Genomic DNA, 13,621 nt, shown 5'->3' on the forward strand with positions numbered 1-13,621 from the left:
TAAGATTTTCAAGGTTGCAGGGTATAATGGAATTCAAGGTTATCTACTGCCATATAGTCTGACTGTACGTTGTTTGAAAAGCCCACTTCTCCATGACAATTGTATGCCGTCCCCTATATCCATACTCCCTAGCTGTGCTGTACTAATCCCTGGAACACGGAGCAAGCGCCTCCTGTGGGCCTTGACGGGGTCTCTGGGTTGCTGATACCCTTGGTCTATCTTTTCAACATATATTTGTGTCATTTTGTTAACATTTAACTTATTTCTGACTGTCATCATAAAGTTTTAAATGACCATGTCCTGCAGGACCTGATGAAGGTTTTTGCCTTCATTAACCTATTATGTATGCTGTACATCCCAACCTACTATGTATGCTGCGCATCCCAACCTACTGTGTATGCTGCGCATCCCAACCTACTGTGTATGCTGCGCATCCCAACCTACTGTGTATGCTGCGCATCCCAACCTACTGTGTATGCTGCGCATCCCAACCTACTCTGTATGCTGCGCATCCCAACCTACTCTGTATGCTGCGCATCCCAACCTACTCTGTATGCTGCGCATCCCAACCTACTGTGTATGCTGCGCATCCCAACCTACTGTGTATGCTGCGCATCCCAACCTACTGTGTATGCTGCGCATCCCAACCTACTGTGTATGCTGCGCATCCCAACCTACTGTGTATGCTGTACATCCCAACCTACTGTGTATGCTGTGCACCCTAATCTACTATGTATGCTGTGCACCCTAATCTACTGTGTATGCTGTGCACTCTAACCTACTGTGTATGCTGTACATCCTAACCTACTGTGTATGCTGTGCATCCTACTGCTTTGTTCTGAAACACAAGTGACTATAACTTCAGCAAGTGCTTCTCAATCCACCTTGCATCACCTCCAGCCTCACACACGGTGCATTCGGGTGTCTGAAGCAAATCCCTATGAGGCATACAGGCTCTGAATGAGAGCATCCTCAAGCACTATTCCTAGTACACTTAACTGCTCTGGTCACTGTGTGGCCTTCCCCTTCTCTTCCCCTCACTCAGCACTCAGTGTTGCTTAGAGACAGTCCCTCCTGTACCCTTCCTTCTGTACTCGGCTAGGGAGCCTCTATCAACACATCCCTATGCTCCCGATTCTATCTTCGAGAGACAACAGGGAAGACTACAGGCAGAGGGCATCCAGGGCAAAGTCCACAGCCCAACTGCGGCCACGCAGCCATGCTCACTTCCAAGCTTTCCTCTCCACAGTAGCTGTTCAGGTGACATGCCCAGGTGTCCAGGCAAGCCCAGGCTTTGAGCTGCCATGTCACTTCCATGTCAGGCACGCTGCCCAGCACACACAGTCAGGCACTTAGTAAGAGTCTGACAAAGAGCAACAGCTTACAGAGTTCCTTGGGAAAAAAACGACTGTGGTGACTACTTCATTGTTTGTTAAACACAATGATCTGAAATGCAAGGAAATCCAGACTTCCCTCCCAAACCATACCCAGCACAAGCCGCTTCCCACTCACTGTGCTACAGTTTGGGAGATTCTTGCCCTGCCCTTCACATGCATACCATGTACATACACATACACAAGCATGTGCACAGTGCTGCCCTTCAGGAGACCACAGCCCTGACTGTCTGTGGGGGAGGCCAGGTGGAGGTGGCAGGGGGACTCTGGTCTTTCTTGGGTGGGTGGGAAGTTGCTGGTGAAATATACCGGTATGCTCTATTTTAACCAGCCAACAACACAGCACATTTCCAGACTGCCCCACTCTACTCCCTTCTCCCTACACCCATCACTCTGCCTTTGTCTATGCAGTGTGTGTCCTGCTGTGTCCACCTCCTATCAGAGCAGAAAGTCCTCAAGGTTCCCCTCAGTGGCCATTTGCCTCCTCAGTGCCGCCTTCAGCCCACACTGCCGCAGCCTTGCCACAGGGTACATACAGAGCACTCTGTGGGGAAGGGCCACGGGATAACATGGAAGCCTGAGTGTATGCGATACTTCCCTCATTCCCTGGGGTAAGACTTTAGTGCTGCAAACATGCAAGGGATCACAGGCCACTGGCTGAGGTGTGCTAGTCAGGGTCCTGGGGAAGTTACCGTGAGGCACCTGCGGCCAAGCTCCCTCATACTTAGAGCACCCATTCTAGCCCACCTGTGTCAGCACATGCTGGTGTGACAGCCACACTAGGTAGCTACCCGTGTAAGGCTCTTCTTTCCTATTTCAAGAGCCAGAGCTCTAGGACTAGAGCTTTGAGATGAATGTCTGTTGAGCTGGGGTGGGGTAGCTCAGTGGATAGATTGCTTACCCAACATACACTAGGTCCTGGGTTCAGCCCCTAGTACGACTATCCTTCGAGAACAGGTAAGACTGGGAGCTCATTTTGTTTGCCAGGATGGATAAGGTTCACAGCTCAATTGGTCCTTCTAAATCGGCTAGTGCTTTCTTTGGGAATGGAGGGTGAGGGTTCTGAGGCCTAACTCCAGCATTCAAGCACATTATACATACATACTGACACTGCATTACATCCACAGCCCTGGGTATTCAAGGCAGGCAACAAACCAAAGGTCACACAAAGAATTCCTTGGGAGAAGTCAGAACACCCAGGTGGCAGGAGGGCACCACTGACAAGGCATGCAGATCCTGCCATGGTAGGGAACACAGTACTGGCAATTGTGAGAGGTCACAGAGACACCCACAGTAGCCACCCAGTTACATGCGCTCACACGCCTGTTGTAGAGATGTATTGCACTCCGATATCACCTATGGAATGGTGCTTCTCAGCTTTACCAAAGGCTTGCCATGTTTGTGTGCTTGGACATGAAAAAGCACAGGAAAGCAGCCAGCTTTGAAGGCCATGTGCTGGGGTCCAAAGAAGGGCTGGGCTCAGCCACAGCCAGGAAAATGACCGCCCTGCTGACAACTCAGCGTCAGGCCACTGTGCCTAGCCTACTGGCATCTTGCTCACGCTCCCAGCCTCCCTGGGCACTCCTCACACAACCCCTTGAATGGGGAGGGAAGGACACAGAGGTTGTTTTCATCTTCCAATATGGATAATTATTAAAGCTTTTCCCACAGGAGAAGAAGCTGGCTCAAGCTACAGTCAAGTGAATCCTAGAAACTCACCTGTTCCCCAGGAGTTTCCATAAAGAATGTGTTTACAAAGTGACCAGCCCTATCCTCATGTGGGAGACCGTAAACCAGCTTTCCCCCTTGCACCAGTCAATCCTCAGACCCCACTGTTTGCTCTTGGGGTCTTCACCAAAGTGGAGCAGGTAGGATCTCATGCTAGCACAGTAGTTATTCATGAGGCAGGTCCATAGACCACAACAAAAGGCACCCTTTTCTCTGTTTCATCTGATTTTCCTTTTCCCTTGAGTATACTTCCTGAGCCAAGAGGGAAACAATAAACGGTAGTAGGAGACTGACCCCTTCCTCAAGGGGAGAATGTAACATGAGAACACAGCCCAGGAGGACATCCAGCAAGGTTAGGCTGGCTCTCTAAAGCTTCCCAGAAACTCCTAAGCAGTCGGTCTCCAAATCTGTTTTTCAAAAGCAGCTGTATGCTCACGTCTGGTCCCGAGTTTGAGATGCCAGAGTCAAGTGATCTATGAATGGCAGGGTATACCACAAACCATAGTGGAGAGGCAGGGCAGGGGTGTACATCTGCCCTGAGGTGCTCTGTAGATCTTTCGGGCCCTGCCTCTGCTCAGACTCTCTGGAAGGGGCAGCCTGGTAGCCAGCTGGCTTCACATCACATGGGGTTGGGGGCACATGCTTGTAATCCCTGTCCTTGGAGGCAGAAGCAGGAAGACCACTGCAAGTTCAGGCCAGCATGGTCTACATACTGAGGCAGGCTGCCTGCCAAGACTACACGGTAACACTCTCTCAAACACACAAGAGGTTGAGTGAGATGACTTGGGAGAGTAAGCAGCACTGGTCATGCAAACGGTTCCCAAAATGGAAGGAGACCTGAACCCCCCAAAGTTGTCTTCCAACCCTGACACTCACACTGTGGTGTGCACATGCATGAGCGTGAGTGCACACATACCAAATAATGTGTGACTTGAAAAGAATACATAAAAGACAAACAAGAACAAAACCTACATCCACATTGGGAACAATGATAAGGCACGAATTCGGGTGCCTAGTATGTGACCCTCAGGGGAAAGGAGGATAAGAATGGAGAGATTTCAATGTCTTGGGAGTATAGAACGCTGGGGTTCTGAATGGGTTAAAAATATCATCCCACCCAGAAGACGGCACTGAAAATTGACCAGAAACATCCTATGAGATGGGACTTACAAAGGCAGGTGGACTGCACTGGGTCATGCCTATTACCAGGAGTTCTCTGGGGTCAGGGTTCTCTGAGCTGTCCCTTGTATGCAAATGCCCTGTCCCATTCGTAGTCAGTCAGGTCCCTGTCACACCAGCCCCATTCTTGCCCATCATAGCAATCTAGTCACGTTCTGTACATCAAGGACTCCTTCCCAGATTCAGGGCATTCAGCAACAGCCCCCCAACAACATAATGGCACCTCCACCCTAGGGCTCCTTCGCAGAGACAGGGCTTCCCTGCCAGGTTTACTGGCCTTCAGGGAGCTCAAGCTGGGTCAAAGAGCTCTCCAGGAATAAAAAAGGAGCTAAGGTGCAACATGTGTGGTAGCCAGGCCTATAATTCCAGTTACTTGGAGTCAGAAGCAGAAAGGTTACGAATTCAAAACCTGCCTGGGCTATAGAGGGAGTTCAAGGGCAGCCTGGGAGACTGTTGAGTCTGTCTTGAAACAAGCAGGCAAGCAGAACAAACAAACAAACAAACATCTAGCCAGGTTTGGTGGTGAGCACCTTTAACTCTACCACCTGGGAGGCAGAGGCAGCCAGCCTGGTCTGTGAGTTTGAAGCCAGCCTGGTCTGCATAGCAAGTTTGAGAATAGCCAGAGGAACACAGAGAGAGACCCTGTTTCTGTCTCAAACAAACAAACAAATAAAAGTAAAAGGTTAAAATTGAGACAAGTGGCAAAGCATGTGCCAACCATGCAGCAGGCCCTAGGTTCAATGCCTAACTCCACATACATACAAATTGCACTAAGAAGCAGGTATGGTGTTACAGAGCTGTAATCCCAACACTTGGGGAGTCTGGTGTGGAGGATTCAGAGTGATGGCCATGCTGGTGTACAGAGGGAGAGCCTGTCTCTAAATAAAAGGTTCTAAGTACCAACAGTAAGAAGAACTAAGTTCTCTGAACATTCCTGCATGGTGGGAAACAGAGGACAGTCTGGGATCTTGTGAGAAAAAGTAGTCTCTTGGTCCGTCGTATCTCAAGCTATGTAACATGGTGATACCGACTCTGCTTTGTCTCCTGGACCCTGGAGTCTGGGAGCTCAGTCAACAGCCCTTGCCCTTACCCAGGTGTTCTTGCTTAGGGCCTCACTTTCCCGGCAGCTGTGCAAAGCAAAGGTGCCCCAGGCCTCTGTGGGAGCCCAAGTAAGGGAGGAGCAGCCACTCAGGTCTCACATGTGCCAGACTCAATGTAAGCATTCTAGACATGTAAACTTAGTGACTGTTTTCAAAAGAGATGTTGGTATAGAAATGAACTTGCCAGCACTGAATGAAAGAGGGCCAAGGCTTTCCAAGGAGTCAGCTTTGGCTGTGGGACATGGTGCCTTCCAATACCACCACCACACAGGCACAAAAGCCTGTGAGCCATTTGAGCAGAGAATGGAAATGACACAGAACCCAGAAGGGGCCTTGAGCTGCTTTCATAAAGGAAAACGCTGTGATTCATCACGGGCAGGCGGAAGGGTGGCTGACTGGCCGCACCTCCTTCTGTTCAGCCCAAGCTTCTGGAGTCTCCTCTATTCCAACTCTTTAGTGGGGACCACCATGGGGAAAACTCCTGGTGTGCTTGGGCTCAGAATGACCAGACATTATCATTATCAAGGGCAGAGGATACTGAGGCAGCCCCTGAGAGGACACTAGCCTCTCCATGATAGTCAGGTCTTAAGGGTCCCTTCATGAGCCCCAGCCAGCCCTGTGTCAACAAACAATGTAAGCAGCTGTACCGTGGTAAAAGGCACAGGGAGCACAGGCTGTGACATCATGGGGGAATAGGGCAGCGGGCTGCCACATGGCTGGTGACAGCCAGAAAGAAGTTGGTAAGCAGCAGGCAGAAGCAACTTCCTCTCCATGGACATTGACCTTTCTGCACCCAACAAGGAGGCTCACTGATCAGCTTCACCAGTAACATTTTAACAAGAAAGACAACCTGCTGAGAGGGATATACTCACAGGACAACTCAAGGGCACTGCCCTCAGGAACTACCAAGGGCAACCCAGCATATTCTCCTTTGATTGGCTACCCCTGGACTGAGCCCACCAGGCACACTAACTTCAGAGGCCAGAATCTGAGCTAGTACTCTGCTCATTAGCTTCTGCTTGCTGTCCTCCAGACAGGAAGTGGTCTATGGGAAATTGAACATTTGAAAAAGAAAGGGCAGACTTCCACAAAGCATAGGCATATTTTATGAGGAGATACTTGTCAATAAAACACCTTTCCTTTGAAATGACTGGAGGGTCAGTAACATGGCTCAGTAGGTAAAGGCAACTGTTGCCAAACATGATGACCTGAGTTCAATTCCAAGGACCCATACACAGTGGGAGAGAACGGATTCCTGAAAGTTGTCCTCTGATCAAGTGCAGACCCACAACTCTCAGTCAGTCAGTCAAATCAATCAATGTAACTGAAAATTTTAAAGCAGCTTGACACCTTTTAGAAAGAGGAATATACAGCAGGGCAGTGATATATTCAATACCATGGCTTCAATCCCAGTACTGGGGAGGCAGAAGCAGGTGGATCTCTGAGTTCTACAGAGTGAGTTCTAGGACAACCAGGGCTACACAGAGAAATCCTGACTCAAAAAAACAAAAAAACAAAAAAAAAAAAAAAAAAAAAAAAAACCAAAAAACTGTTCTAAATCATGAAGGGTTTAGAAACAGGGAAGCCATAGAGCTTCAGACAGAACACCAAGAGCCCACACACAGCATCTGTCATCTCATGATTCCTGTGGGTCAGGAACCTAAGCTCAGCTCAGTAGTGACTCAAGCTGCACTGCACGTCTTGGCCAAGGCTGTGGTCATGGCAAAGCTCAGATGGAAAGGTCTATCACCAAACTTCCCACCAAACACTGGCAGGACTGGTTTCTTACAAGCTCTTAGCTCTTAAGAGCTGGCCTTGCTGGCTCTTGGTCGGAGCCCTTCCCTGTCATGTGGATCTCTCCAAGGAGCCACAGCAACTTCTAGTAAGATGGGGTCTTAGAGATCGGTGCTTCAGCCTATACATAATCCCTGCTTCTTGGGAGGGTATACATGGTAAAATAGCTATTATCCTTTATTAACTAAAATCATACAACCTTGTGTAATAAATATTTAAAACCAAACAATAAAAAGTGCCAAAGGTCACATGGAGACAGTATAAGCCATGAAGTATGTAGATTCCGAGCAGCTGTGAATCCTGGGTTGCAGAAGCTTGGGGCTGTCGATCACATCACTGTTGCCATGACATAAGAGGTAGGCCAACACGAAGGCCATTCTGGCTCCAGAGTTGCTACAAGACCTGGATGGAAGCCAGTTCTCAGAAGGTTCTGACAGGACAGAACAAATACTAAGTAAGCTTGATACCACTCTCACTAGACAAGTTGTCTTCTGTGACCACAGCAGGACCCTGTTCTCCTCTGGCCCTGGCTTTAATCCTCAAGATGGTCGGTTTCTTTCCCTCGGGACACCTCCAAAATGGCTAGGGGTGTGGTGGGGCTTCAGGTTAATCACCTCTGCCTCTCTGAGGCTGAGGCACCCAAGGACAGATGTGCTGTCCTGTCTGTCCCAATGATTCACATGGCAGGCCCCGTAAGGGATGAGAAGCAGCATGATGGCAGCTAGAACAAGGGAGCAGCTGCTCATGGTCAAGCTCAATGCCTGCTCACCTCCAGCAGAGTCCCCCGTACACCTGCCCATAAGCCCTCTGGCCACCTCCAGGCCTTCTGAGAACCGGTTTTGGAAGTTCAGGGTAAAGATTAAGGTCTAATTCCCAAAGAAAAGTTTGCCAGAATTCATAGTGGAACCCCAGAATGAGACCCATGCTGGTTGCTTTCCTAACTTGGGCCACAGAGCAGTGTGTATGGCAATGAGCCAGTGTCAGGAAGCCTGCTCCCACAGAATCCTGTGTGCTGAGGAAGAAGTGGTGATGATCTCACAGGGGAGAGAGCAATCACACGCTGAGTGACTGACGTCAGCACACCAGGGTTAGTTAGCTCTCATCAGGAAAGGAAGGACGCAGTCATTTTCTGGCAAAAAATACTGCAAAAACCACCAAAGTAGACAGTTTTACAATATTAATCCTGATTCCATGAACATCTAGAACAAAGCTGTTGCTTCTAGATCAGTTCACTTAGAAGCTTCAGGGCTGAAGAGTTAAGTTTTTAAGACTTCTTGTGCCTACAGAGAAAACTAAAGACACTGACAAACTTTGGGGACAAACCCGCTCTAATGGCAACCGGGGAGGTTGCACAACCTTTGGGGTGAATTGCATTTGGCCTCATTCTGTAGGTGAGAAATTCCAGTGTGACACAGGGTGGCTGGCCATGGGAGTACAGGCAGTGGCCTCCACAGCCAGTATGCCCATCATGGTCAGGCCCAGTTTTCTCAAGTGCCTAGCCACGGACCTGCAACACAATGTCCAAACCAAAGGAACAAGTCCCTGAAACAGGTTAACAGGAGAAAACTGTCACAGAGGTCAAGCACAGAAGACAAGGGCCCACGGCAGTGCTCCCCAGGACCTCCGCGCTGACTTACCTATCTGTAACAGTATAGGTGTAACCAGTGCTGTCTCCATGGCGTAACAAAATTCCCTGCCGAACATCACTGCCCCATGCATGACCCATAGGCGTGTGGGGATTCTGTCTATGGACGCCTCACTTGTGGTCTCCTCTTGGGTCTCAGCCGCTGGGTCTCTGGGTTTCTGAGGATCTGGCAGGGGCACAGGCAGCTCTTGTACTTGCATAGATTCCGAGTCGGCATTCTGCGGAGCCATTTTCATTACCACCAAAATATATATATATATATATATTTATTCTACCTATATAAATAATACTATCATCTCTCTCCAATGATAAACTAAGACGTCTTCTCGCTCTGCTGCAGGTACATTCCACGGCAAGTAACTCTTGTATTCCACTCTGTACCAACAGGCGTCTCAACTTCTCACACAAGAAGTGCAGCAACACAGAAGGGTTTTTGGTTGAAGTGTAAACATATGGCTTGCTGGCTCACTGTGAGTTAGAGTTAAAAATCCATAAGGGCCACTCAGTTAATACCAGTTTCATCATCATGACTGTGAAGGCGCTGTAGTCACTTCTCTTGCTACAGAGAGGTGGGGATCTGACACACACAGGCGGTCTTCTGTGACTCCCCATGGAGCGGCTAGAGGATCTGCAAGAGAACAAAGACAAGCTGAAGTCAGGGGTGGTCTCTTAGCCCACCATGCCTGCCCCTTAACCCCCGGAGCCTGCTTATCATCAGCAACACTCAAAAACAGGCTCAGGAGAATTACACCTGGTGTCGCTTTAGAAAGTGTAATCAGAAGAGAAGTGAGCAGGAAAAATAATGCCCACTCTCTAGCTACCACTAATACACTGATACCTCTGTGTCAGTCGATGTTCCTGTTGACAGAGGCAGCAGTGGTACCCTTCGTGGCCCACCAATATCATGAAAAGAGTACAAAGGAAGAAAGGAAAGCTTGGAGAGCAAGTGACATATGCACAAAAGCATGCATGAGACATTGCCTGCAAATGTGCAATAAAAGGTACAAGAGGAGGGCTGGAGAGTCGGCTCAGTGGTTAAGAGAACTGGCTGCTCTTCCAGGACCCAGGTTCAAACCCTAGCACCTACATGGCAACTCTCACAAGTATCTGTAACTTCAGTTCCTGGGCCCACACCCACACACAGACATCCAAACACCAATGTACTTAAATAAAATTTTTTAAAGAGGAAGCAAGCTAGACAGAGCAGGGATACCAGCCCCACGGCCTAACAGGCAAGTTCAAAAATATGCTGAGGCTGGGTCTCAGCATGGGTCTTCAGCAGCAGCTTGGGAAGTAGTCCTTGACCTGTCTAGATCAGAAAACACAGAGATAATCAAATGAAAATTAAAAGAATCCTGTACACACAAGCCAAACTGTTGACTTCTAGCAGTTTAGAGACACCCTACCTAAGTGTGGTATTACCAGGCGTTTGGAACACAAGAACCCAGTCTTGAAGTCTGTTCCATTCCCGTTTCTGTGACCAGCTTATCTCTACTTAGACATACACAATAGCAATGTGTCACTTCTTAGTGATAACCGGGCATGTCCTCTTAGAAAGGCTCCAGATAGCGATATGGTGGCACAGATGTTAGACAGCACCAGGGAGGCAGAGACAGGAGAGCGTCTCGAGTTCCAGGTCTGCCTTGACTCAGACCAGTATAGGTACACACACATGCACCTCGGCAACTCTTTGAGAGGTGGACCTCGACATCTAGGTTCCATTTGAAGGGCTGGAGGGGGGGAGGGGGGCTGAATTCCCACTGGATATGAAGTTGGGTCTGTAGGCTAATAGCTTACCAAACATTTCTTGATGACTGCTTTGGATAAGGTATTTCTAGTACTATCTTATTACTTAAGGTGAGTCCTAGCTAGCCCCTCCTCCCCTTCTAGGATGGGCAGAAAGCTTGGGACAGCCTCAGGGAAGGCTCAGGACAACCCACATGGGAAGGTTTCCCAAAGCATGGCTTTCAGCTCTTCCCACCCACTCCCACTCACTTAGTTCTTTGGCTGCAACTAGAACCCAGCCCTCAGGTCCACCCACCCCACCCCAGAACCAGAGACTCAGAAGTCTCAGCTACACATGATTCTCTGTCCCCATCTCACACTCACCTATCCTCCCACCACATAAGCCTTAGTCCTGGACTGGAGAGAGAGAAACCGCTCAGCAGTTAAAAGGCCTTCTTGCCACAGGACCCAAGCTCGGTTCACAGCAACTCTGTTGGGCAGATTACAACTTCCTATAACTTCAGGGGATTCAACATCTCTTACCTCTGAGGACACTGGCACTCATATGCACATAACCCTACATAGATACTCAATACACACAATTAAAAATAAAACAAAACACCATTTACCCACTTACAAAGTTTCCAAAATTGTATCAGGAATCACTTCCAACACATGCTGATAAGCAGTGGAAAACTCACCCTAAGTCCCGCTTTGCTGCACTTGACCTCAACTTTTGTCCTGTCATTGTCAAGAGAAACCACCATGGCCTCTATTCATGTCAACCTGCCAGTCTTATGTCAAAACAGGGCCCTTGCTGACAGGGACATTTTCAGGACATGAGTCCATGAAGTTTGAGAAACTGAAACAGATGAGCTGGTGTTGGGCAGGACAACAGCGATTACTTTGCAAGCAGTCCTAAATGCATAACTACAAACACTAAACCCTGCCGCTCTGCTCAGTGGCAGTGACCCACTGCGGCTCAACCCTCAGACACTGTGCGCCTGAAATGCAGTGCTAAGACTTGGCTCCAGAGTCACTGCAGCAAAATGAGGCAGTAACTCTGAACCCAAGCGTGGTGGTGCACGGCTGTAGTGTCAGCTTCTTCTTTTTTCCTCTGGAAGAGCAGTCAGTGCTCTTAACCACTGAGCCATCTGTCCAGCCCGTAGTATCAGCTTTTTGCAGGGTGGAGGCAGGAAGACAGGAGTTCAAGGTTGTCCTTGGTTACATAGCAAGCTTGGACTACATAAGGCCTTGCCACAAAGAAAACAAAAGCAAATTAAGACAAAAATTAACCTCTGATACACAGTTGTGCAAATCATTCCAGTCACAATGGAACAGGGTACCTACTGGCCAGGGACACTCCCAGCACACTGTAGCCTTATGCAGCGCCCAGCCATCACCCCCAAGCAATGCTCTTCTAAGGGTTTCTATAAGATGTCTAAGCCTGAGCCAGCAAGTGAGTACAACCTGATATTCTTTTTTTTTTTTTTTTTTTCGGAGCTGGGGACCGAACCCAGGGCCTTGTGCTTGCTAGGCAAGCGATCTACACAACCTGATATTCTTGGAACCCAAAAGTAGAAGGAGAAGCTTTCACCTGAGTTCTATTCATAGCATGAGAAATATGAATCAACTCCAACCCAAGTATGGCCAACTTTCTTTTAAAACCCCGGATGGCCTCTGTTATATAGTCTATTTAGGTTCTGTTTTGTTTGTTTGTTTATCAAAACAGGGTTTCTGTGTAGTCCTGGCTATCCTGGAACTCTCTCTCTAAACCAGGCTGGCCTCGAACTCTGCCTGTCTGCCTCCCAAGTGCTGAGGTTAAGGGTACACCTAGAGGTTTGCTGGGGTTTTTGTTTGTTTTGTTTTTAACAACCCATTTAAAATACAAAACCTACAGAGCAGCCCAGCAGAACCAGGACCCCAGGCTAGATCTCACTAGGCCTTTCTGAGATTATGGGTGCTGACCTATACCCTGGAGACAGACGGTCAGTCAGTCCTAGGAACCTCACAATGGAGAGTTTGCTCCATCCAAACAGCTTCTGGGTTTCCAATTCCCACTCAACCTGACTCTATCACCATTGTTGAAGTGTTAACCCAGGCTGTACCAGACAGAACTGGAAGCCACACGCCATCAAGCCATATTTGCTGGCTCTGAAGATGTAGTGCCCTCGACTAAAGCTCAGGCTCCACTGTAACACTACAGTTCTCAGACTGGGATTATAGCAGCTTACTAGGGAGAGAGGGCCACGTAAGAACAGTAAGTGTCCAGCAAACCATGGCATAAGAGTGTGCAGCTTCTGGTCACAGCTAGCACGAGGCCTGTGGAACTGACTACACATCCCCTCATTTTACCTGGTCAGAGCAATGCATGGTGGCACAAGTACCAGGTGAGTGCAAAAAGAAACAACATCAAACGGTAGTGCAGGGAGGGAGATGGACAGAATCAAAGACTCAGAACTTGTGCAAGGCCAGGACCCGGCATGGTGTGCAGATGAGCACACAGGTGTCAGGCAGCCTCAGCACCCATCATCTCAGAAAAGCCTGGCATGGAGCTGCATGATCTACCTGGAACAGTGCTGTCATCTTTGAATGACAAACTCTGGGACCAGGAGGCCTACTGTAACTGCTTCTCTCCCTTGGGTTTACACCATACAGCCCTACTATGCTTCCCGCCTCTGTGTACCAGCTCAAGCCACACCAACCTTTCCAGACTCCTCCCCATTTAGGACTGTGGGCTCTGCTCCTGCCAATACTGTCGCAGCTGCTGGGGGGGTGCCATCTCAAGCCAGCTGTTGAGCAGTCCCCCGTTAGCATCCTCACTTCCCTGACTTGGGTCCTGCTGCTGCTCACACTGGGACTGGCCATACACCAGAAGCCCAGTGGGGTTCAATGAATGATGATGTTCCTCCTGAAAGCAGTAACAGGGAGGACACCTGGGGCCTGTCCTGGCCACTGTCACACTCCGCAGTTCTGAAAGTCACATCTGGTGAAAGGCAAGCAGCCCCTCATCCTAGGCTGGGCTCTCTGGGATCCTTGTGGACAGTAGTGTGTAT

At 49.0% G+C, this 13,621-nt stretch overlaps 1 protein-coding gene across 4 annotated transcripts in view; it reads right to left on the bottom strand.

The window, feature by feature from the left end:
• Slc45a4 (solute carrier family 45, member 4) overlaps window positions 1-13,621 on the bottom strand; it is an 88,338-nt gene that overhangs the window by 18,184 nt on the left and 56,533 nt on the right. For all 4 annotated transcript variants that reach the window (XM_063264631.1, XM_039080226.2, XM_006241741.5 and 1 more), the window contains exon 2: window positions 8,833-9,468. In XM_063264631.1, the coding sequence (XP_063120701.1) occupies window positions 8,833-9,076 (244 nt within the window). In that variant the 5' untranslated portion in view covers window positions 9,077-9,468. The remainder of the gene's footprint in view (window positions 1-8,832; window positions 9,469-13,621) is intronic.

This window comes from Rattus norvegicus, chromosome 7 (assembly GCF_036323735.1).
Source record: "Rattus norvegicus strain BN/NHsdMcwi chromosome 7, GRCr8, whole genome shotgun sequence".
Classification (NCBI taxonomy): Eukaryota; Metazoa; Chordata; class Mammalia; order Rodentia; family Muridae; genus Rattus; species Rattus norvegicus.